The 25,072-nt window shown below is 54.8% G+C and overlaps 2 protein-coding genes across 3 annotated transcripts; one reads left to right on the forward strand and one right to left on the reverse strand.

Moving 5' to 3' along the window:
* Positions 1-1,465: 1,465 nt before the first annotated feature.
* SHARPIN (SHANK associated RH domain interactor) lies at positions 1,466-18,126 on the forward strand. 2 transcript variants are annotated; one of them, XM_079984781.1, is made up of 14 exons: positions 1,466-1,689; positions 3,506-3,680; positions 4,443-4,553; positions 5,778-5,919; positions 6,082-6,172; positions 6,326-6,602; positions 7,774-7,898; positions 8,208-8,381; positions 14,711-14,871; positions 14,971-15,082; positions 15,405-15,584; positions 16,478-16,576; positions 16,956-17,099; positions 17,534-18,126. In XM_079984781.1, exons 1-14 carry the CDS (start codon positions 1,474-1,476, stop codon positions 17,612-17,614), a joined length of 2,088 nt encoding a protein of 695 aa, XP_079840907.1. In that variant the 5' UTR covers positions 1,466-1,473; the 3' UTR covers positions 17,615-18,126. The 2 variants fall into 2 exon arrangements, with proteins under 2 accessions (XP_079840907.1, XP_079840908.1); XM_079984782.1 differs by lacking the exon at positions 1,466-1,689 and adding an exon at positions 3,320-3,430.
* Positions 18,127-18,285: 159 nt separating this feature from the next.
* CYC1 (cytochrome c1) lies at positions 18,286-23,435 on the reverse strand. The gene is made up of 7 exons (XM_079984783.1): positions 23,307-23,435; positions 21,012-21,205; positions 19,754-19,880; positions 19,338-19,495; positions 19,045-19,205; positions 18,848-18,948; positions 18,286-18,616 (listed from the first exon to the last, which is right to left on the reverse strand). Exons 1-7 carry the CDS (start codon positions 23,397-23,399, stop codon positions 18,512-18,514), a joined length of 939 nt encoding a protein of 312 aa, XP_079840909.1. The 5' UTR covers positions 23,400-23,435; the 3' UTR covers positions 18,286-18,511.
* Positions 23,436-25,072: the final 1,637 nt, after the last annotated feature.

Raw genomic sequence — 25,072 nt, forward strand, 5'->3', positions numbered from 1 at the left:
ATCCCTGTGCCACCACGGTGATTGCTTTCCCGCTGCCACCAACCTGTTTCTGTCGGGTACACACGGAGTCCAGACAGTTGTTAACATTAAATCAAATAAGCAAGTTTATTTTATAAGCCTTAACAACTTTATGGTTTCAAATAATTTTTTTTGTCAGTTTCTTATCCTTAGTTTCTATACCGGCTTATACCTTTCCTAATAACTGCTAACTGATTATCCCAACTGTCTATCTGACTCCTCCTATCAGTTTCTCTCACGCTCACACATCAAAACTAGATCAACCCACAGACTTGTCCTCCCTCTTTCTTCTCCAACTCCCAACTGACTTCCAAACAACTCCAACTCTAACGCTAACTCCTCCCCTTGGGTTCCCACTGGCCAATCACTTCACACTCATTTAACCCTTTCCGTATGACCCACCTAGGAGGGCAAACGCCACACAAACAAATGCAGATGTTAAGTTCTTCCAGAGGGCTGTCCTAAGCAGAAAGCCCAGCTGCAGAGGGGTTCTTGGAGGGGACAGAAGTCTCCTTTGGTGTAACTCCCCAAACACACTCCTTTGCCAATGGGAAAAACAATGTGCTGGTGGAAGGAGCCCACTGTAGAGCAGAGGGGGCACAGCCCATGCTCCCTGTTGACAGCCCTGCTCCACACCAGCCTGAGAGCTGGCACAAGGCCTGCCCTTCCTGCCAAGCTCCAAGGGAGCAGCAGACTTCGTTCACAAGGTGCCATCATATCATAGAATTGATGAGTTGGAAGGGATCCCAAGGGTCATCTAGTAGTCCAACACCCTATGATGCAGGTAGGTAGCCTTGAACTACAACTCCCATCAGCCCCAGCCAATCGGGCCAGAAGGGCTGGGCGTTGAAACGTGGAAGGCAGTCAAGTTCTTTCCAGGGGGTGGCCACAACCATCTTTTAAGAAGCCCAAGTGCTGCATCAAACACAGTATATACTGTATATAGGAGGGCCAGGGCTGGATTTAGGTTTGACGAGGCCCTCAGCTCCTGAAGGTAATGGGGCCCTTTAGATGTCCTTTGTCAGCAACAAATTGTTGCTGGTTTTTTTTTTGTTGAATATAAGCTATATGGTAATTTATGGACCTAATAGGTCCATACACAACACAAAACACTGTTGCTGTATGAAGGTTTTGTTTTATTTGTTTTTTTATCTTATATTTTGGGAATGTACATCCAGGTGTTTTTTTCCTTTAATTTTTTTGGGGAGACCACAAGAGAGTGGGGCCCTAACTAAGCTGGAGCTTGTTGAGCTTATAGGTAATTCCGGCCCTGGCCGCATCGAACCTGCCGTCCAACTATCTCCATCGGCTGAGAGCTGAGCGGGGTCCCCTCCTGGCCCGGAACCTCGGCGTCGGGCGGCAGTTTCCCCCCGGCGGCGGAGGGTTGGGGACGGGGGCGCGCCGGAAGCGCCCGCGGGGAGCCGCGCTCGGCTTCCGGTTCCGGGCGGCGACTCGATGGCGGCGGCGGCGCCGGGCTGCTCGCCGTCCCCGTCGGGCCTGGTGCTGCTGGCCTCGGCCAAGGCCTGGGTGCCGCGCTCGCCGGACGCGCCCTCGGCCTCGCCGTCCGGCCGGGAAACGCAGCGCCTCTTCCGGCTCCAGCTGAGCGCGGCGCCCGGCCCCGAGCGCTTCCGATTCGGCTTGAGGGGCGCGGCGGAGTCGGGGGGCGAAGCGGTGAGAGGGGAAGGGAAGGGGGGAGGCAGTGGGACCCCTTCCCCGGGCCGCCCTTGAGCTCCACGGGGGGCGTATGCTCCTCCTCCTCCTCCTCCTCCTCCTCTCATCCCCCCAACAACAACCCTGCCAGGTCGGGCGAGGCCGACTGGTTCCCCCCCCCCGGTCACGCCCACTGAGCTCCGTGGCCCAAGGGGAATTTGAACCCAGGTCCTGGTCCGCCCCTCTGGCCCGGCCACATAGGCTCGTCTCGCCTCCTTCTCTCCCTCCTCCCTGCTGCCTCCTCCCTGCCTTTCTTCCTCCCAGGCCCGTGAAGCTCTTGGGCCCGCAGCTGCCCCAACCCGTCAGACCGGAGTGGGTGCATTTCAGCTTCTGGAGGGGGCTGCCCAGCCGTGGCTGTTTGGGGCCTTCTAGCCGCTGTCGGCCTTTGCTGGAAAATGTGCCTCTTCTCTGAGTGGCGCTGAAGGCTTGCCTCTTGCACAAGAGGCCAGCAAAGTCATTTCTCCCCACCCACCCCACATTTTACAGGATGTCTCAATGTATGAACAATGCTTAGAAAAAGAACTAGGTGCTTCCTAAGTGTTTATTAATAACAACAACAAACAACATCCAGGGATTTGATCATAGGATATCCAGCTCATCTATCCAAGCAAGGATCATGGTAGCAGCCTGTTTCTGTTTCCCTTGCACTTCCATTTTGTTAAATGCACTGATTTATTGGATCAAGTAGAAAGGCCAGGTCCGTTCCTCGACATACCTTAGTTCATTGTGTGCTTCAAGTATGCCTGCTCATAATGTACTACTCATTAAAAACAATTACATCCCCACCTTTCAATCGCATACAGAAGTACCCAAAATGGCTTGCAGTCAACATGTTTAACAACAGTTTGAGTCCTTGAGACGGTATTGGTGATCCAGCTCAAGGCATGCTTGGGGGAAACTGATTATCTGGACCCATTTAAATCCAGTTTCAGGCCTGGGCGCAGCACTGAAACTGCTTTGGTTAGTGGCGTTTGTGGATTGTGCCTCATACCTTCTTGTTACCCCTATAACACCCTGCCTACCACACACAGGCCTCACACTCATCATGAGGGGCTGTAAACAAATAGGGCAGAACAGGAAAGGGCATGCAGGCTCCTCTTGCTTCTGCCAGTGGAGTTCTAAAGACACCCTCACCCCGAGGTAGTATCCAATGTTCCTGCAAGAGACTTGGGTGTTTTTGAAAGAGGACTGGACAAATTCACAAAGGAGAGGGCTATTGATGGCTGCTAGTCATAATGGCTAAGCTCTGCCTTTGCAGTCAGAGGCAGTAATGCTTCTGAATAGCAGTTACTGGAAACCACAGGAGGGGAGAAGAGGGCTCTTGGGCTTGAATCCTGCTTGTGGCTTTCATGGAGGCATTTAGCTGGCCACTGTAAGAACAGGATTCTGGACTAGATGGGGCATTCGCCTGATTCAGCAGGTTCTCTCCTTCTGTTCTTAGGAGTTCCACTTGCAGAATGGAACCTCCCCCTCTTCTCTCTCTCCCCTGCAGTCCATACACCCTCAAAATCAGCTCTGGAGGGATGGGAGAACCTCTTAAGCAGTTTTGCACAGAGGGAGGAGAGGAAGGGGGCAAGTCCTGTTGTGCAAGGAGAGGTCTTCAGCAGTGGGAGCAGCTTTCAGCAGGAGCACTGATGTGGGGGAGCCTGATGAGACTTGGCTGAAGAATAGAATGGGTGCTTTGACCCCTGTGTTGCTTGAGGTAAAGAGGCCTCAACAAGAGCTGGTTGGGGCTATTTGACTTTGCACTCGCCCACTAATGCTTTTCTGCCCCCAGGGCCTTGTTGAGTACAACCTCAGAGACATTTCCTATGAGGTGAAGACTGCCACGTGTCATGAGCTGAAGTTCTTAGCCCGCCCAGACGACCCCCTTGTTTTCCACTTTGAGGATGAGCATGAGGCACAGAAGTGGTGGACAGTTGTCAGCAGCTCCCTCCAGGAGCTCCAGAAAGGTCAGCTCCTGCCCTGGAAGGCACTTACAATGCCAGGGTTCGGCTTCTGGTAGTGGGAGAGGGCATGGCTCTTACACAAGCCATGGTTTGTCAGTTCTGAAGAGGTGGTCAGCAGAGGAGAGGCCTGCACTCTCAGTGCAATCAGATGCACCTGCCTTGATCTGTAGGGCAGTTAGTATAGCAGGAAGGTTGAGAAAATGGGTTGTTGTGGCTGAACAGCTCTGGGGTGGGGGAAACAATGTACCTCTGCGTCGCCCCCAGGCTCTCGCTTCTAGCTATACACCTGAGCTGTACCATAGACTCCTTTTCCAGGGCTGCTTCTGCTCCTAAGCTCAGGAGGCTCTGCAGGTCGTAAGCTGTGCTATAGCCACCTGATGTCTAGCTGCATGTCAGGTGCATTTGCAGTGCTGACCAAGAGCCAGCAGTGATGAAACCTGGTGGGGCAGGAGGGTGGAGACAGACTTGCTCTGCCCTCCAGAAAACCTCCGAGGGAAACTGGTTAATTCTGCATCTTTATTCTTTGGTAAACTCTCCGGCTTATTATTCTGAAGCATAATCATTTCCTGTGTTAATGGAGTAGTCTCTGAATAGGCTCTGGTGCTCGAATCCTGCTTGCGCGTTTCCCACAGGCATTTGATTGGCCCCTGTGAGAACAGGATGCTGGACTAGATGGCCCATCGGCCTGATCCAGCGGGCTAGTCTGATCTTATGTTCTGTGTATGCCTGCTGGAGCACTTCTTCTAAAGTCTTTTCTCTCCCCAGCTACTGAGGGAAGCGGTTTGCTGACAGGACGGCCTTCTCCCCTGCCCTTGGCACTTTTCAACTCTCTGTCAGACATCGATGTCTCCCTGCCCTTGGAGCTTGCCAGGAAAGGTGGGTGGCTGAAATTTCCTTCTGCCTGTATCCGGTTAGGCAGCTGGTTTTGTTGCACAATGGTAATGAGGAGTGGGTGCATTTCGTGAAGTATTGCTGAGAAGGTGAATTGAGAGGGAACTTGGTTTCAGTAATTGCCCAAAATCTCCCCCATATTTCTATGGCTTAGAAGCCATTTTGACAAGCAAGAGGTAAACAGATGAATAAATAATATCCATTAAAAAAACAAGCTATGTTTATACTTCCTGTTGAACCTTTCCTTCCCATTGACGCTAATCCACTGGGATTCATATGGTGCCCATGCAAGTATTCATTGATTGATTGCATTAAAAGCACTTGGTTGGTTTTATTTCCTTTTATGTTGACCTCTTCCCTGAGTGCCTGCTTGATCCACCACCTCAGTGGTGAGGAGTCGCTGGAAATACCCAGGGGCCAGATGCAGTTAAGTAGGGGGCCGCATCCAGGGCTTGGGTTGGAGGCTCCCCAGCCGTGCTTTGCGGTTTGCCCTGTATAACACACCAGAGCAGCATAAATGTCCTGAAAGAGCGGCTGCTTGAGCTGGATGAGGAAGAGGGGGCTGCCCTTGCCAGCGATATTGTGAGCCCCTCCAACTGCCCCAACTTTTTTTCATTTTTTAAAAAAAGTAAAAAACCAACCGGTCAACATAAATGGAGAGAAGAGTGTCATTTATTGCATTCATATCCCACCTTTCCTCAAGGAGCTCAAGGCTGTTGACATAGGTCCCCTCCTCCCCATTTTATCCTCGCAGGAACCCTTTGAGGTAGGTTAGTCCGAGGATGAATGACTAGCCTAGGTCCACACCCAGTGAGCTTTGTGGCTAACTGGGGATTCAAACCCTGGCCTCCCAGGTCCTCGCCCGAGTTCTGCTGCAACTGAAGACAACTAAAACCAATCCAATAGCTGCACGAGGCCTCTGTGTGACTAAGAAAAGAGCAGAGTTCAAATGCTCAAACCAGAATAAGATAAGAAAGCTTTTAGAACTCATTTGGAAGGAAGTCTTGGGTGTGACCACCTGCAGCAGCAAGCCAAGTGTGGGGCAGGGGGTGGGGCTGCTTTTGAGAGCTCTTGCTCAGCAGTGGGTGGCTCCCTAGGAGGTTTTCCATCACAGACCTTGGAGAAGTGGGGGAGGCGGAAGGCTTGCCTGAGATGGGGGGCGCACAACTTAACCTGGCTGGCTCATGCCTGGCTTTGTCTCCTCCTCAGAGGACCTGGCGCTCCACCTGTCCACTGCCATTGAGCTCGGGGACGAGGAGGAGGCCATGCGCTGTGCCACGCTGCTCGCCCAGCAACATGCTGCTCTGCGGATTCTGCTGAAGGAGTCCTGCTACCCCACAAGCGAGATCAGGTGGGAGTGGAGGGCTGGGCAGGGAGCCGGTGTCCCTGGTGGAGGCTGGGTGGGTTAGGCTGGGTGATTTGGGGCCAATCCCCTGCACGCCTCCTCTTCTGAAGAAGGCCGGTTGCGGGACACGCTGTGCTCGTCTCACTGGCCGATTCCCTTCCTTTTTAGCATGAAGGTGCAGGTGGAAGACGCCACTTGCTCGACGAGCATCACCACCCGCGTCCACACGTACACCACCATTGCAGGGCTCAGGCAGAAGGTAACCCAGGCACAGCTTTTCAGAGGCGGGGATGCTGTCTTCTGGCTCCCTCCCTGGGGCAGCTTCTGGGGGAAAGCGCCAACAACTGCTTGGCTGCTTGGCCTGCTGCAGAGGCCTTCAGACTCCCACTGACCCTGTCTCTGCTTCCCCCAGGTCTTTCAGGATTACGGATTCCACCCCAGCGTCCAGCGCTGGATTATTGGCCAGTGTCTCTGCGTGGATGACCGAACCGTTGGCTCTTACGGGATACGGAAGGACGGCGACACGGCCTTCCTCTACCTGCTCTCGGCAAAGGGCGCCCACCTCTCTGAGCAGCGCTTCAAGGAGGACAGGGACTGGGTGGTGCTGCAGCCGCCCCCCTCGCCCCTGGCGGACAACACGGATGCCAGGAACAAGTTCAGCACCTTGCCCACCTGTCTGCCCAAGAAAAGTGAGCAGGCAGGGAGCCCTTTGGGGATGGCGGGGGCTCCTTAGTCAGGAGAAAAGGGGAAGAGGTTGCATCTGGCTAGAAGCAGGCGGTTCATTTCAGAACCCTCAGAACAGGTTACACCTCTCCCCAACGGCTTTTTAAATCAAGAAGACAAAAGGCCAAATTCAGTTACTAAAGTCCAGTTTCTCATTTATTCATATCTTTCCTACTCTGTGGTGCAAATCTGACCACTAGTTTACAACTATATGGCATATTGTTAACGTCGTTGCATCCTTACAGCCAAGCTTTGCATCTCTTTCTTACATCTGGATACACAGCTTGTGACAGTGTGTGGTTAAAGGTCTGTCCCTTTGTGCTGGGGGGGCAGGCGCTTAGGTTTGGCTGAGGGAGGGAGAGAGGGAGGGACATAGGAACTTGCATGCTGAGCCCTCTTAGCTCCTCCCTCTTCTTGTCCCTGTTGCTCCTTCTTGCTTTGCTCTGCCTTGGCCCACCCCCACCCCCACCCCAAAAAGAGGAAAGCAACAGCAACAAAAATGACCTGCCCATGACCAGTGCAGTGGTACCTCTGGATACAAACGGGATCCGTTCCAGAGCCCCGTTCGCATCCTGAAGTAAACATAAGGCGCGTTTGCGCTGCTCACGTTTTACCGCTTCTGCGCATGCATATGACGTCATTTTGAGCGTCTGCACATGCGCAAGCAGCGAAACCCAGAAGTAACGCAGCAGCAAAAGTTACTTCTGGGTCGTTGCGGAGCGCAACCTGAAAATATTCATCCCGAAGCTACTTCAACCCAAAATATGACTGTAGGTGGCAGTCAGGCCTGATGGCCTCTGGGAGTCAGGAGGACTTGTATTTCCTGAAAAGGAAACGTATCTGATTTTTGTTAGAGTGCAAATCTGCATACCTGAGAAATGATCCAACCAGTTTTTCATGTTCATAGAAAAGCCTCCTTTAATGTATCTGGAAGAGTTTAGAGATTAACAATAGGGACAACATTTATTTGTTTACCTTTATTTAAACAAAGCTTGTGAACAGTCATTAAAATCTCTCCAATAGTTAACATGCTTATATTCAGACTGATCGATATTAACCTAGCTTTTGTTTAAGAGAAACTTTGCAATTGCGAAGTTCTTAGACCTTCTTCTTCTAAGCTGCCTTCTTCCGTTGCAGGTGTGAAAAATTCTAACAGGAAGAGGGATGTTGGTGAGAGCAGCCACTTCCTGGGGAAATTCCTCCCTGGCCACTCGCGAGCCCCTCCACCCCCGGCTGCCGCCCCTCCTCCCTCTCCTGTGCCGGTATGTACTCCCTCTGCTAAGTGGCAAAACTCAAGGCAGCCGCCTCCCCATATATATGGCCCCTCTCTCTTTCCCAGTCCCTGGGCTCCCTGTGGCCTTGTCTCCCCTCACCCCATAGTCTGCTCAAGAAAGGGGCCAGAGCGCCTTCTGGGGTGGGTCTCATCGCCCAGCAGGAAGCACAAGTGGGAGAGGGGTGGTCCTGGGGCACATGGCTGCATCCTGGCCCACGGCCTCTTGGACAGGGGCTGTCCTTGCAGGCCCCACGTCTAGCGGCCTCTTCCTCCTTCTCCTCCTTATCTCCCATTGCAGACTGGCTGGTCTTGCCCCACCTGCACCTTCATCAACAAGCCCACCCGGCCCGGCTGCGAGATGTGCAGCACAGACCGGCCTGCCAACTATGTGGTTCCCGGAAGCTACAAGCCGGATGAGGTGGAGCTGTGGCGGATGCAGCAGGAGAAGGAGGGCATCTTACAGTACCAGAAGGTAGGCCTGGCTAGCTCCCTTCCTGTGCCTCATAGTCTGCTGGAGAAGCTCCCTGCAGGGGTCTGAAGCTTTGTGCGCTGCTCCAAGTTCTCCGGGCTCTTTTCTCGAGCTCCCTCTCCTTATGCAGCTCCTTAATGTGGCATTCCCAAAGCAAAGGAAGGATTAGACTCTGATTAATAGAATACACACACAGGCTTGACCAGCAAGACTCTGGGAGGAGTGCATATAATAATTCCTCTCCACCCTCCGGCCCAGGTTGTTTTATTCACAAAAGAACTTTTTACACAGTGTTCATAAGAACCAATCATATTTCCTCTGAGCGTTTCAAAAAAAACCACGTGGGACAAAGTTAAGGTTAAAACTAGAAAGAGCTAATTTCTTACTTGAGCATGCATACATAATTCAGAGTAAATAGAGGAGGAAGCAAGGAGGAATGCTTTTAGGAAACTCCGGAGGTCATAAGCAGCAATAAACGAGAGGAAGAATAGGTAGTATTTACCATCTCCTTGTGAATGATTAACAAACTACATCAAAGCTAACTATCATATTTAGGACCCAGGATGCCTGATGCAGCAGCCGGCAAGTGGTCTGTGTTTCAGAATGCTTATACATGCCTGTCAGGCAGAGAGAAATGGGCAGTGGAGGGAAAATGGCTTAGATGTAGAAGCTTGTGGGATTGGATCAGAAATTATTGTCAATGTATCAAACCCAGTCAATGCAATGTTTTCATCACGGACACAATGGCCTGATGCATATTTTATAATTGCTCATAGTAATCCCACCTGACCCCACACTCTGGATATTTGCACTCCTACACTTAAGAACCCCAAAAGTGTCCTTCAGCAGCTGGATGAGGCCAAGGGGAGCCTGCCAAGGCCAGCCAGCTGTCGTCCTAGTGGACAACCAGCTGCCTCTTCTGGGAAGCCCACAGGCAGGACCTAAAGGCAGCAGCAACACTCTCCCCACTTGCGATTCCTCCCAGCACCTGGTGTTATTCAGAGGCCTTTGCTGCCTACAAAAGCGGGCAGGAAACATCGTCATTGCGGCTGGTAGCAGTCCAAGAAGCCAGCTCCTCAACTGTGTTCTGGAGGTTTTCAAAAGTATTCCCCATTTGAGAGGCACTTGCTGTTTCAAATTTGCTCGTAGAGTCTCCATGCAGATTCTTCTTAATTCTGGCATTTCTAATTAGATGATGGTGGTAAGTTCAGCTTATTAAATTTATTGATCACGTCACCAAAGGGAGTCCCAAAGCTATTTATAGGGGAAGTGCTATAAATTTACATAATAAGAAATGTGCTAAAAAAGTGTTCATCCAAAATCACTTTAGTTCTGCACTGGGGTAGATTGCTGCCATTGTGGTCTACGAGTGGAGTATAAATTAAGGAATAAAACTGCTGAATGGAGTGGAAGCAGGGTGGAAATGAACATGTCCTCTTTCCGAGGCTGCAGGTGCCTGGAGTTCACTTCCAGGACGGTCCTGAGAGTGAGGTCAGGTTCCCCCTTCCCCTCTGTCATGGCCGACGTCACACCTCTGAGTTTAAACATCTTTGGGCACAATCTCTGCCTGCAAAGGGAGGGAGGGAGGGAGGGAGGGAGGGAGGGAGGGAGGAAAGAGCCCCTTACCTTTCTCATGAAGTTGTCTCCCAACATCTTGGTGATGTCAGCTGGTTCGTCAGATGGGGAGCTAAGGGTCTAACATACTGGCCAAATCCTGCTCCTCAACTATGTAGTTCTTGCTTGATTCATTTTCTTAAATAATGAGATAATAATTATGATTTGATTGTACCTTTCAATGTTTCATCGGTGGTATATTTTTAGTGTATTGTTTTCATCACATTTCCTGTAAATATGAAAAACATGTTGTTGTCGAGTACACCAGAAAAAGAATAGAATTTCAAAATCTCTTGGGCTCCGTCCTTCTCCTTCTGTGCTTTCCAAGGAGGGTGGGCTCTCAGGGAGGGCTGCAGTCCATTCTGGGGGGTGTTGGTGTTGGTGAAGGTGCGTCAGGCTCCAGGCAGCAATCTCTGGCGGCAGCAGCAGTGGTGGCGGCAGCACCTGACGACTCTCTTCTCTTCTTTCTTCTTTCTCTTGTGGCAGGAAAAAGGAAGGAGAGAAGACGGTTCCGCTGGGCCCTGTGCCCACAGCCTGGGAACCCCGGACGACTTTATCCACCTCTCCTCGGAGTTCTCATAGCCCTCCTCAGAGCCGGGGCCGCCATTGCCACCACTGCCCCGCCCAGCCTTGCAGTGGGGACGTGTGTTAGTCCCGCCTGCAGCACCAAGGGCTGCCAAGATGAGCCAAGCGGACAGTGAAGCCCAAGGGGCAGGGCAGGGGTGGGCTTCTGCGGCTGCCCCCCCCCACCTTCCTCTCTGAGAACAAGCAGCTGAGAGTCCCTGCTGGCCCTTGGCGGCTTCACTGGCTGGCCGGCCTTTGAGCAAGGCAGGGGGTGCAAAGCCATATTGGGGGGTGTGCTTTGAGAGCCCCCTGTGACAGCAGCAAGAGCTGGGTCCCACCTGAGCAGCTTTTGAGGCGCAGCCATGCAATGCTTGTGGGTTTGCCTAGCCTTCCCCCTTGCCCCTCCATTCCACCTGGGTCTTGGAGCTCGGCCCATTTCCCAGCTCAACTGGCAGCTGCCCAGCCTCCCTGCCTCTCGCTCATGGAAGACTGGAGCTGTGTGAGCCTTCGAGGTTGGAGCCAGGTCTGTCTCCTGGGCCACGATAGCCCCTGCAGTGGGGCTGCCACCTGAATACCATGAGCTGTTCATAGGTTGCGATCCCCACCATGAAAATGTGTGTGTGTGTGCGCGTGCTGTTTGCCCAGTGGAGGCAGTCGATCTGCTGTATTTGACGCTGTGCATTGGATCTGTGGGCTGCCTGCCCAACCCACGGAGCCCGTTGCCCTACAGGAGCTTCCTTCCTTTTTGCCCCGCAGCGCCTTCCTCCCTCAGTTGCCTCTGGCTCTCCTCCGCTCTGTCCTTAGGCCTGCACAGCCAGGGCATCGTTGCTGCTTGCCGGGAGCCTCCCGCTTGCTGGCTTTGTGCTCCTCGCTCCGTTGGGGCCTGTGTTGAAGGTCTCTGCCCCCTCTGCCCCCCATGGAGGCTGCTCTCCCCGTGTGCCTTTGACCAGGAGAAGCCATGGCCTGCTCAGCCCCAAAGGTCAGGCAGCGTTTGAACCGCAAGGCCAGGCTCTGCCTTGGGGACTTGCTTATGCTGATGCTGGACTAGAAAGAGAGAGCCTCTGCGTTGCCCGGGACCTCTGCCGTGATAGCACTTTGAAAGAGAAATGCTGTAACCCCCTCCCCTGAAGATGGCTGTTTCTCAGTGGGTCAGGGGGTGCTGCCCCAGCTCCTGCTCATCCCAGCCAGCAGATCTTGGAGCAGGTGGCTCCCCTCGCCGTGGGGCAGTTGTTGCTGCCCTGGCCCCTGATGGGGCAGCAAACGCCCTTCTCTCCCTCTCTGTACTGAACACTGATTATTCAGCAGCAGAAGTTTCGGGACCTGTTTTGAAATGGCTTGATTTCTGCATAACGTGTTTGTAAATTTGATTTTTTTAAAAATGAATTGGAGAGCAAATCCTTTGTTCTATTAAATGATTCATTTGGGCTTGACGGTCCATCCTGGTACTTCTCTGTAGCCTCATTGATGGGGAAAGGGGGCAGGGGCTGTTCTGGAGGTATGCGTGTGGGTGGGGGGATGAGAGAGGGCGGTCATCCTGATCCAAATAAGTCTCCCCACTGTCCTCTCTGAGCCACAAAGTGGGGACTGAGGGGTCTCTGCTGTGAGCTGCCCCTCAAGAGAATTTCAGTGAGGCTCTCTTTGCCACAGGCGGCCCTTTTGCCTGCGAAGGAGTTGCTACAGCCACTTCAAGGGTTGGAGCAGCCTCACTGCCTCGCCCCCCCCCCCTTGCTGATTTCATGGGCGTCTCATGTCTGGGGAAGTGCAACAGGTTTGCATTCCTTGCTTTAGTGGGGTACATAAAAACAAGCCACCAAAAATGGGACAGCAAAAGAATAAAAACGTATCATAAAATGGAGCACTGCCTTAAATTGTTTGCTGGAACAAGGAAGTCTTAGTCATGTGCCTAATTTCAACTAGCAGGGAGTTCCACAGGTTCAGGCCCACTACACGGAAGGGGCAGGAATTAAGTTGTTGCATGGACAATGAGGTCTGCTTTCACATGGAGTTTTTCCCCTCCCTTCATATCCCTCACCCGCTAAATCTCTGAAGGTATGGGGGATACCCCAGAATGGGTTTAGCAGCCCCCCCAGAGGCATGAGAAGTCCTGTTGTGCAACCAGACCCCCACACCTAGCACTACACTGGATTCCACCCACTGTTTTATTCTGTCACGGCTTTTAAAACTTTGCTAAGTTCTGCATATTAAATATTTTATGAATTACTTTGAGACATTTTGCAAAAAAGTGAGGCACAATTAGACAAGCATAGAGGAGGAGGAAGCCAGCAAAAAGCTCCTTCCATTGCCGGGGGTTGGACTAGATGACCCCTGGGTTCCAACTCACTCAGTTCCATAATTCTGTGAATGCTGCTGTGATGTGCTTGCCAGACATCTCAGGATCCTGATTCCCCAAAAGTTGGAGACTGAAAGCAGGAAGAAGCTGCCCTTCCCCTCTGTCGTTTCTAGAGCAGAGAGCCATTTGGAATGTAAACAAGCCCTATAATAAAATCGCAGAAGAATAAAGCACACCCATTGGGTTGGGTTAACAGCAAAGGCCTTCAGCAGAGGCCTAAGCAAGCAGATCCGTCTTGGCCAAGTCTTGGCAAGATCCTGCGGGTGCCAGTTGCCATGGTCAGGGGAGGGTCTTTCGCAGGTGGTGAGGTAACCCCCTTTACTAAGTCTCGCTCTCTGCCTTGCCCCCTTCCCAAAACATGCATGCAGTTGCTGGACTGCCTTAGAGGGGGTGTTGCAAAAGGGCTCCTGAGATCAGCCACCCAAAGTGTGCATTATCTTCCAACATTCTTGCTGCTCTTCAGAAGCTGATGCTTTGGGACACCACCTTCGTTTTATGCCTCTTCCCAGAGCATTTGTTCCAGAGCCTTGCATCCTACTTTTCCCATCAGGCTTTTTTTTTTGGGGGGGGGGGACTGGCACCTTCACTCCATTTCTGTCATGGGCCGGCTGGATGCAGAGGAGTGGTGTGAGGCTCCAGCCGGGGAACCCCCAGGGGAAGAAAGCTCAGAGCCCGGGAATTGGTGGTGGGACAAGCATGCCTGGTCAGAGGGAGCAGACTGGGAGCAGGAGGCGTTGGAAGCTGAAGAGGCAACAGGGCTTAGTGAGCAGGAAGAGGCTGTGGCAGAGAGCAGTGCAGACTCAGAGGCAGGAGAGGAGGGGAGACTGGCTGCTGAAGACTCCAGGGGGTCTCTCTCTCCTGCTGTGACCAGCTCCCCTCCCCGCTGGTCTCCCAAAACAGGCAGAGAAACAGAAAGGGCAGAGGAGGAGAGCTGCCACAATCTCCGCTTCCTTGAAACAAACCCTGGAGAGGAGGGGACTTTGGCAGCTGGGGGAAGGCGGGGGTCTTCAGTCCTTGCAACTGCCTTATTGGGGCAAGACCTACTGGGAACAGTTGCTGGGATCACTGGGCCTGAGCTGTTTTGGTTCCTTTGAATAAAGAGCTAACTTCAACTATACTGGTGGGTTTTTTAATTGCTGACCTTCAACCGACTCCGGCTCGTGATAATATCTTTAGGCACCAGGCAAAAATGCTCCTCTTCCACTGTTAAAACAATCTGCAGCCTTTTAAATGTGCCTGGCGCTGGGCGGGTTGTGTTTTTTTCTTATTATGTTACGCATTTTGCATTTTTATGTTGTAAACCACTCTCTGATCTTTGGGGAAAGGTAGTATTACAGTGGTACCTCGGGTTACAGACGCCTCAGGTTACAGACCCCGCTAACCCAGAAATAGTACCTCAGATTAAGAACTTTGCTTCAGGATGAGAACAGAAATCGTGCTCCAGCGGCGCGGCAGCAGCAGGAGGCCCCATTAGCTAAAGTGGTCTTCAGGTTAAGAACAGTTTCAGGTTAAGAACGGACCTTCGGAACGAATTAAGTACGTAACCAGAGGTACTTATACTGTGGTATAATAATAATAATAATAATAATAATAATAATAATAATAATAATAGTAGTAGTAGTAATAGGGCTTCTGCCCCTTTTTGCAGTGTTAGGAGGCTCTCCAACGGGTTACATCTGACCCTCCAAATCTCATCAGCCTGGGTTTTGGGTGTGCCCAGGCTGAGCCCCCTACCCACCTTTAACCAGGGGCCTGCGGCCTGCCTGCTGGGCAACCACCACCTGCCCCTCTGTGCCCCCTCCAGGCCCTGGAGCAAGAGCGGCTGCAGAACTTCCAGCAGTTGCAGCAGCTGGACGAGGCGGCGCTGGTGCCCAACCGGGAGGAGATTGAGTGCCGCATCTGCTACCTGAACGTGGAGCCTGGCGAGGGCGTCCTGCTTCGGGAGTGCCTGCACAGCTTCTGCAGGTAACCTGGCCTGCCTGGGGAAGGAGGGACGGGGTGGGGGGGGGGGAGGAAGGGTTCTGTGGCCTGATCCCACTGCTGTCCCCCCTTCTCCCTCTCCAGGGACTGCCTGCGCCAGCTGATCAATTGCAGCGAGGAGCCCCAGGTGGCCTGTCCCTTCCGGGACGACTCCTATGCCTGCAGCAGCCACCTCCAGGACAGGGAGATCCGGGCGGTGAGTCCGCAAGGCTCAAGGATCCCTCCGGCCGGGTCCCTTGGGCAGGCTGGCGGGGCAGCTCAGCTCCCCCTTGCCCTGCCACCGTCTTCGAGAGCGGTTGGAGATGCAGAGTGGCATTTTGAGCAGGCCAGCTCCGGAGGTCTTTTTTGCAGAGCTCGGTCCTCCTGCAGACGGAGGGAGTGGAGGAGGCTGCCATGGCCAGACACTCCTTTGATTTCCACCCCCTTCCGGCCACGGAAGCCAGGGGGTGCCCCTCGGCCAGCCCATGCCCTGCCCTCCCTCTCTCTGGGGCTCTGAGCCAGCTCCCTGGTCTCCGCAGCTGGTGTCGTGGGACGAGTATGAGCGCTTCCTGGAACGGCGGCTGGCCGTGGCCGAGAGCAGGGCCCAGAACAGCTACCACTGCCAGACGGCCGACTGCCTGGGCTGGTGCATCTACGAGGACGACGTCAACGAGTTCCGCTGCCCCATCTGCTGGGCCCTCAACTGCCTCGTCTGCAAGGTGAGCCCAGGCAGGGGCAGCTCTGTGCCCTCGGCCCCCCACCTCCACGGGGACTGGCTTAGGGGCTGGAGGCCCACAGGCGGGGATTGGAAAGAATGAAGGAGAAGTGCTGGCAGTCCTGCATTGCAGGGACTAGATGATCCTTGAGGGTCCCTTCCAGCTCTACAGTTCTGTGATTCTGATGGGGCTAGGGTGCTCATCAGCAGGAGGAGACCTGAAGGTGGCCAGAGCCCAGGGCCCCCCTCCAGCGTCTTGGAGGTCTCTCTCCCTCATTCTGCCCTCTGAGCTGTCAGCAGCCTCCAGTCTGTTTCCTAGCGTCTTTCAGAAACACTGGAGGGGAAAAATCTCCTTGAAGGAATCAAGCCACCGTATTTTTTTGCTCCGTAAGATGCACCTGACCATAAGACACACCTAGTTTTTAGAGGAGGAAAACAAGAAAAAAATATTCTCAACGCAACAGTGGATGTATGATTTTTGTGGTTCACACTGTGGCCACAGACATGTGATTTGACGGTGAGTTTGGGGTAGCCCAATGCAAAAATCCTGAGGATCCATGGGCTTTTACCTCCTCCCTCCCGGGCAGCCTCCTTTATCACTCCCCATCGCTTGCTGGTCAGCTGCTTCCTTTAACACCCGCTTCCCTCTTGTGTGCTTAAGTGTCTTTTCCTTCGCTGGAGCAGTTTTTTGCTCCTCTTCTTTTAATTTCTCTCCTCATCGCTTTAGTATTCCTTTCTCCTCTTCTTGCAAGTTCGCTGTCTTTACTTCCTTTGCGTCCTGGCCCCATGCTTCAGCAGCCCCTGGGGGAAGGGAGGCAGGATGGTGGCAGTTTGAGCAGCAGGAAGGAACCCTTTGCAGGGACGCCGGGGGTTTGATTCTCTGCCCTCCACCCGCAGGCCATCCACGAGGGCATGAACTGCAAGCAATACCAGGACAAACTGCAGCTCCAGGCTCACAACGACGCTGCTGCCCGCGAGACTAGCAATATGCTGAAGGTGAGCTGGCCAGGAGGGAGGGAGAGGGGGCTGTATTTCACGGCAGGGGCTGGGGCCGGCCTCGCTTCTTCCCACCCCAATGAAACGTTCAAAGCCCAAGTTCCTTGGCACGGTATTCAGCCCTGTCGCCTGGGCTGTGGGCACCGGCAGAGCCGACCCTTAGGATACCTCAAGGGGATCAATGCCGGGGGGGGGGGGCGGTAAGATGGGGAGCAGCTCAAAGGGACTGGACAAGGGCCTGTTCTGGCCACCCCCCCCCCGATGGCCTCTGGGTGCATTTTCCTCTTGGCACAAAGGGCATGATGGGGTTGGACTAAGTGACCTGTGGGAGCCCCTCCCCTCTATGGATCTATGGCCACCCTCTCTCTGTCTCCACCAGATGCTGGTGCAGCTAGGAGAGGCCATGCACTGTCCCGTCTGCCGCATTGTGGTGCAGAAGAAGGGGGGCTGCGACTGGCTCCGCTGCCCTGTCTGCCAGACGGAGATCTGCTGGGTGACCAAGGGGCCGCGCTGGGGGCCTGGGGTAAGCACCAGAGGGAGGGGCTCAGGGGCTGGCACACCAGGCAGGAGGAGGGGCGAGAGCCAGGCTTTGCCTCCCGAAGGGACTAACGGGGGGGCTGGACGAAAAGGGGGGCTGGCTGGTGAGCTACTACCCAATCTTCAAACCGTCCAACAGATGATGTGGCCCAGAAAGCTTTGCAATGTGCAGAGGGTATCCCAGCAGAGAGATAAATGGAGGGGTGAGGGCGGCCAGAGAATAGGAAGTATTGTAGGCTTTCTCAGAGGGAGATGGGCTGTGTGCTGACCTGCCTTGCGGACTTCGGGAGACAGGCTCCTTGGGAAGGGGGCTTGGATGCCTCCAAAGCACCAGACCATTAGGAAACTCCACTCTATGGAACTCCCTTCCGGCCGGGCGGCTGGTCTCCCCCTGATGCGCTTTGTCCTCCTCCCTGGCAGGGTCCCGGTGACACCAGCGGAGGCTGCCGGTGCAACGTGGATGGGGAAAGGTGCCACCCCCAATGCCAGAACTGCCACTGAGCACCTGCCAAAGGGGCATCAGATGCTGCCAGGACTCCCATCGGCAAGGAAGGAGCCTCTGCACCCGGAGATGAGAAGCGGCCCGTTGGAAGCCGGCCCTGGGGAGAGGCCTCAGGAAGGCTGGCTGCTTCCTCCCCAGACTTTAGAGGATGCAGCAGATGAAAGACCCACCCGCCCCACCCACTGAGGCTGCAGCAGATGCTCTGCCCCCCACTCCCTGCACTGAACTCTGAGGGGCGGCCACGCTCCCCTGCCTGAGGGAAGAAGGGGCTGCTTTGGCCCGGCCCTGCCTCCGCCCCACTGTGCCTTTGAACCCCAACCCTCACCCCTTTTGCACTTCCAGAATCTCACTCCGCGACCCCCTGGCCAAGGAGACTGGGCTTCCCCACTCCTGGAAGCACCCTCGCCTCAACTGACAGCCCCCGGCCTGGGGTGCTAAGCTTTGGGGGGCAACATCAGCACCAAGGAAGGGGGAAGGTGCCCAGGATGTATGCTGCTGCTGCTGCTGCACAGGAGGGGTCCAAACCCCCTTCAATAAAAAATAAAAAGTATAAATGCAAGGCATGCGCAGGAGATTTTTTCCCGGGGGGAGTGTGTGTGTGTGTATAAAACAGCCAGCCAAGACAATCCATACGATGTACTACCTGGATTTCAACACAGACACCAGCCGCTTATTTCTGGTTGAAGAAACGCGTTTTATTGGGTGCCTGCCACCCCTGCACCCAGGGTCCACTTCCCAAGGCTTTGTGGGTGACCGAACGGATGGAGACATTAAATAACAGCAAATGCATGGAGACGAGCACCTGTCCGCCTGCCAGTCTGTGCATACATTCCCAGGACAGTAGAGGCAGCGCAGCTCAGGCATCAGAGAGAGGTCCGCCCCACCGGCAGCATGGGTCACTTGGGGGGCCGGTAGGCAATCTTCCTGCTCTTTAGAACGGACCACCTGTGCCGCTTCAGGTAGTAGGTGAGGGGCAACAGCATACCCATAATCAGCAGCATCTGGGGGTGGAGAGCGAGACAGCCGGGGGGGGGGGGGAATAAAGTCACTTTTCTACAGAATGATTTCAGGAAAGGAATCACTGGAGTCCCCACCCCATGGCATGCCTAGGAGAGCAGCACACAGGCAGAAGGGGGCCGTTTCAGCAGGCCTCCCAGCGGCTCGCTCTCTGGGGGGAGCCAAGCTCCTGCCGCCTGGAGGGCTCCCTACCCCACGGGGAGAGGCAGACCCACCTTCAGGCCCATCCGCTTGCGGTGGTCGTGCTCCGGCTCCGCCGCCCACCGCAAGAAGGTGCAGACGTCCTTGGCAATCTGCGACATTGTGGCCGGGGTGCCTGCACAGGAGAGGGCAGAGGTTGATTTCCTTTATTTCTATTCCGCTGCAAGGCTCCACAGTCGGCTCAAGGGAAGTCCTGCCCGGCCCCACTCACCATCCTCATACTCCAGGATCTCGTTGTAGATGGGGGGTGCCATGCCAATCGCCTCCCCAGGGAAGAAGGGGTTGTAATGAAGCCCCTCTCGCAAGCTCACACCGCCGGGTGGATCACAGTAGCCAGTGAGGAGGGAAAACACGTAGTCCTCACCTCCGTGCCTGGAACAGAAGGGCAAGGGAGGCTCAAAACCACCAAAGGCAACTCTGCTCCTCCACCGGGAATAGCACAAAACCGTGCCAACGTGCCAGAGGCCACCCGCCTTAGTCCAGCCCTGGTTTGGGCAGCGTTACCTGGCATTGACGATGTAGCTGAGGTCGGGGGGCAACGCCCCGTTGTTTGCAGCTCGCGCTGCTTCGGGATTTGGGTAGGGCTTGGGAAAGTAATCCGAGAGCTTTCCAGGCCGCGTGAACATCTCGCCATCCTCATTGGGTCCATCCAGCACCTCAGTCTAATGTGGGACATGCCAGACTTGAGTGCCAGAGTCCCAAGCCGCCCCAGGGCGCCAGGCTTCCCCCCACTCCCCCCATGATTTGGTCTCACCCACCCGCCCTCCAATACCGCCGACCAAGCCATCCATAAAGCCAGCCAGCGCAGGAGAGCCCCTGAGTCAGGGACCAGCTCTGCAAGGGGCTCCGGGCCATAGCTTTGCCAGCCACAGCAACCCCCGCCCCCGCCCCACTTCCCTGTGCCCCCCCCCAAAGCCTACCTCTTCAGCCAGGGCCTTGGCTTCCTCTTCAGTGTGGCTGACACCAATAAGGTTGCGAAAGGCCAGGTACTCCATGCTGTGGCAAGCGGAACACACCTGCTTGTACACCTGGTAGCCGCGCCGGACGCTGGAGACAAGCCAAAGAAGGTTCTGGTGTGTTTCTAGCCCCCCTTCCAGTTATAACCCTCCTGTGACAGCTTACAACTAATAGAATATATCAAACAATATCTTAAAAATGAAAGAAAAACCAAACTAAGTCAAACAATCAAAGATGGCAGCAGCCAATAGGGAGGATGAATGCAGGCAAGAGTTTTCCTTCCTTCTTGAAGGATTGGGGTGGTGGACAGGACACTCTGGGGTCAGCAACCTAAGGCCCATGGGCTGGAAGCAGTCTGCGGAGGTCGTTTGACCGACCCACGAGCCACCCCTGAATCGAGCTGCCTGCTATCACGCTGTGCTAAACTGGCACAGCACAGCGATTCACTTCCATGGCGCCGAAAATCGCATCTGCGCAAACACAGACGCTGAAAATCACGGGTGTGCGATTCAGCCCACAGAGGGATCTCCGTGGGACTGATCCGGCCCAGCCAAGATAAACCTTCCTGGCTCTGGGGCAACTCCCCCAGCAGGCAGGCAGGAAGCATCTTCTGGGAGCAAAGGCAATGGCACCTATGCAAGGGAATGGGAGTGTTTCACCCACTGCTGAAAAAAGGGTACAGTCAGTGCCCAGGCTGGTGAAGGAAGGAGAGCACAAAGCAAGGCAGGGCATGACCGTGTGGACTTGAGGAGAGAGACAACGGGGTCACAGTGACAGGGAATAAAGCAGCCTTTGCTTCCTGCTTGGGGAGAGGGTGGGAGACCCAGCAGGGAAGCGGCTCCAGCATCCTCACTGAGGTACCACTGTACAGGCCTTGGTGGTCAAGGAAGGCCAAGGAGGTGGCAGGTCCTGGCAAGTGCCAGCTGCTGGAAGGGCGCTGACAGAGATCAACTTTAGTTCTGATCTGTACATCTCTTGGGCTGGGAAGAGGAAGCAGAGCGTGGGGGAGGGGGGAGGGGAGGAGCTTGTGCTTGATGTGGGTCATCCGACTGAGAAACCAAGACAGGGACGCGGGCACAGGGCAGCCACTGGCACAGCCAACACCACACACCTCCAACGGCTCCCTAGCAGGCTGCAAAGGGGAAGGGGTGCCCCAGTTCCCATACATCTCTCCCCCCCCCCGCTGCTCTGCCTCCCTCGCCACCTCTGCCCCGTCCGCACCTGCTGTGATCCAGGGAGGACAGCATGCCGTTGTGACTCCAAGGGTAGTTGGGGGGGTGCAGCTCCAGCTCGCCGGCATTCACTGCGGTGTGGAGGGCCAGGGCCAGGCCTGCTCCGCCTGCCGTCAGCACCCCCAGCGTGGTCAGCGCCACCTTCTTGCCTCGGGAGAGACCTGCCAAGGAGGTCAGGTTGGCCTGGGGGGAAAGGACAACAGAGTGAACTCGCGGGCAGACCCTGGCTGGAGAGAAGTTGCGGTGACAACAGGAGGGGCTTCACCGAGGCCTTACAATAGCAAGACTTAGGCTCCTGTCCAGGACTTCTGCCTAGTATTGTTCTGTGAACCACCCCGAGACCTCCAGGTATAGGGCAGTACAGTCATACCTTGGGTTAAATATGTCTCAGGTTGAGCATTTTCAGGTTACGCACTGCTGCAACCGGGAAGTAACAGAACGTGTTACTTCTGAGTTTCACTGCTCACACATGCACAGACGCTCAAAATGACATCACGCGCATGCGCGGAAGTGGCGAATCGCGACCTGCGCAAACGCGGGTTGCATTTGCTTCAGGATGCGAACGGGGCTCTGGAACGGATTCCATTCGCATCCAGAGGTACCACTGTATACAAATTCTAATAATAATAATAATAATAATAATAATACAGTCATACCTTGGAAGTTGAATGGAATCGGTTCCAGAAGTCTGTTCAACTTCCAAAATGTTTGGAAACCAGAGTGCGGCTTCTGATTGGCTACAATCAGAAGCCGCACCAGATGTTCAGCTTCCAAAAATCATTTGAAAACTGGAACATCCACTTCTGGTTTTCAATCGTTCGGGAGTCAAAACATACGAGTTCCAAGGCGTTCAGCAACCAAGGTATGACTGTAATCATAATAATAGTAATAATAAATAATAATAATAATAATAATAATAATAAAGCAGCCTCCCAAACACCACGTCAGACAATCCATTTATCTAATCTCATCTATACTGTGAGGGGGGACTAGCAGTATCTCCCCAGCTGAAGACCTCTGCTCCTTTTAGCTGGGAGATACTGGGAGACCAGAAATTGGGGCTTTCTGCATGGAAAGCAGGCAATCCTCTACAAGCCAAGAACATGCCCTGTGGGGGTGGAGGAAAGGGGGCATGAAAGGCAGCCTGAAAATGTTATTACTGTACGGTTTTATACTTCTACATTGTTGTAATGTATTTCTATGATACAGCACCATATATTTTAATAAGTCAAACAGATAAGACTAGAGGATGAGCATCACTACAACAATTAGGGAATGTTCCTGGGAAGGGGGACCCTTGGCAAAGTCATCGTGCTACATCCCGCACCTAGAGGGATGCTCAAGAAGAGACTGCCAACAATAACAGCAAGTGAACCCCACGCACACCATCTAGGCTTTGCGGCCAGAACCAACACATTCTTCATGTAAAAGCCAGAGGTGACAATAAGCTGTGGATTGACCTCTATTCCTGCAGCCTCTGCAGGTCCCCCAAATCACCAGCTCTGAAGCACACAAGCTGCACTTCAGGCGTTCACGACAAGAATCCCAGAGAAGCTTCCACTCCCTACGGCCCTCGGGACCCAGCAGACCAGAGACCCGGACCCCTTCTTGCCCTGCTTTGCGTGGTCCCCGTCCCCAGGCCTGGCTGCCCAGCTCCCTCGGTCTGCCACTCTCCAGGCGCATCCTTAGGGTTAGAGTCGCATCCTGAGCAGGGCCAGATTTTGGTTTGTGGACCTAATAGGTATCTCAAGCCATTTGCACATGCAGAATGCAGGCACCCTATAGAAGAGATGAGCAGGCCGGCAGGCGGGGCCAAGACTTACATCAGAGGAGCTTACACAACACAAGACACTGCTGCTGTGTGCAGGTTTCTTTTGTGGGTTTTTACTCTTAGATTTTGGAAATGCACACCCAGTTTTTCCCCTTTAATTTTTTTGGGGGGGACCCTAAGCTAGAGCCTGTTTAGCTTCTCCGTCCATTGGGCTCTGATCCTGAGAACCAGGAAGGCCCTTCGCTCCGGCTGCCGCAGCCCCAGCCCTTCAGAGCCCCCTCGGCGCGCAGGGACAGGGAGAGAAACGCGGCGGCCTCCTCCTCCCGCCGGCCTGGCCGCGGGGTCACCAGGCTCCCCCCCCCGCCCCCTCAGCGCGCCCTGCGGAACTCCCCGCCACGGGAAGGAGAGCGGCGTGGGGTGACCCCTCGGGGGACGCGGTGACCTTGGGCCGCCCCCTTTGCCGGGCGGGGCGGGGCCTCCGGGGAGGCGGGGCGGGGCGGGGCGGGCTCTTACCCGCGGGCGGGGCCCCCCGGGCAGGGGGGGCAGCAGGAGGCCCCCCCGGGATCGCGCCAGGCTCCGCGCTGCCGCCGCCGCCGCCGCCGCCATCTTGCAGAGGAGCCGGCCAGCCCAGCCGCCCACAAGGCACCGCGCGACGGAAGGCGGTCGGGCGTCACTTCCGGGAGGGGCGGGGCTTCTCGCCCGGAGGCATCTAGTCCAGCCCCGGCCAAAGCTCCCGGGACGGGGCGGGGGGGCCTCCAGCCTCTGCGGAAAGCCCTTCTGGAGGTCGAGGCGGAGTCTCCTTCCTGCCCCCGGAAGCAGGAGAGGCGGGGCGGCGGGCTCTCCTCGCTCCCCTTGGCCAGCTCCTTCCTCAGGCCGGGCTCCCGGTCCCGCCCTCGGAGCCAGAGCACACCTGCGGAACTCCCTCCCACGCGAGGAAGAAGCCCCGGGCCACCAACTCGGAACTGGGGGGGGGGGGCTCTTCTTCCTCGGTTCCTATGCCAGGCTTTCCTATTGTTCCCGGAAGTTCAGGCTGCGTGTCACTCTTCATATCTGTAGCTCTATGGGGAGGGCGAAAGAATCCCCATAGAGCTATAAAAGTCAAGAGACAGCCCTGCAGTGCAGCCCGCTGGGAGTCTCGACCTGCTCCCGCCCCTCCCCTTGGCGAGGAGCCGCTCTACAGTGTCATCGCGTTGCGCTTGCTATGTCCCCTCTAGGAACGGCGTGCTCCGTCGCTTTAACCCCTTAATGACCCTCGTGGGGGTGGAAATGACAAACCTAGTCAGCATCTTAGAAAGCAGAGACATCACCTTGCCGACAAAGGTCCGTATAGTTCAAGCTCTGGTTTTCCCAGAAGTGATGTATGGAAGTGAGAGCTGGACCATCAAGAAGGCTGATCGCCAAAGAATTGATGCTTTTGAATTCTGGTGCTGGAGGAGACTTTTGAGGGTCCCATGGACTGCAAGAAGATCAAACCTCTCCATTCTGAAGGAAATCAGCCCTGAGTGCTCACTGGAAGGACAGATTGTGAAGCTGAGGCTCCAGTACTTTGGCCACCTCATGAGAAGAGAAGACTCCCTGGAGAAGACCCTGATGTTGGGAAAGATGGAGGGCACAAGGAGAAGGGGGCGACAGAGGATGAGATGGTTGGATAGTGTTTTCGAGGTTACCAGCATGAGTCTGACCAAGCTGCGGGGGGCAGTGGAGGACAGGAGTGCCTGGCGTTCTCTGGTCCATGGGGTCACGAAGAGTCAGACACGACTAAACAACAAGGGGTGGAAAAGGAGCCCAGCCAGCTGCCTTCTAGACCCAGCTGCCCATCCACCTCAGTACTGCTGACACTGACCGGCAGCAATGGCTCTCCAGGGCTTCAGGTGGGAGCCTCTCACCTTCCCCAGTGCCTCCTTTTGTTGTACATGAAAAGGGGGTCAGTGGGGTCGGTATGTGCTGCTTCTAAGCCTTGCCTTGCAGCCCCAACCCTCTGCTCCCTCAGCGCAGGCTGGCAGAGGCACAGGGAGAAATCTGCCCAGGAGCAGCTGAGGCTCTTGCCCAAGAGCCACCCGGGTGCCTGGCACCTTAGGCTGAAGGGCAGGTGCACATTCCTGGCCCAATTCAAAGTGTGTAGTGGCTTCCTGTCTGTGAAATGCTCTCCCCCAGGGAGTTTTGTCTGACACCTTCATTATATGCCTTTAGACACTAGGCAAAAAACGTTCTTCCACTAGGCCTTGGGCTGAATAACATTTGATACCCTTTTAAATGTGTGTGGGTGGCTATTGGTTTGT

Source organism: Podarcis cretensis (genome assembly GCF_951804945.1).
Source record: "Podarcis cretensis genome assembly, chromosome: 7".
Taxonomy (NCBI): Eukaryota; Metazoa; Chordata; class Lepidosauria; order Squamata; family Lacertidae; genus Podarcis; species Podarcis cretensis.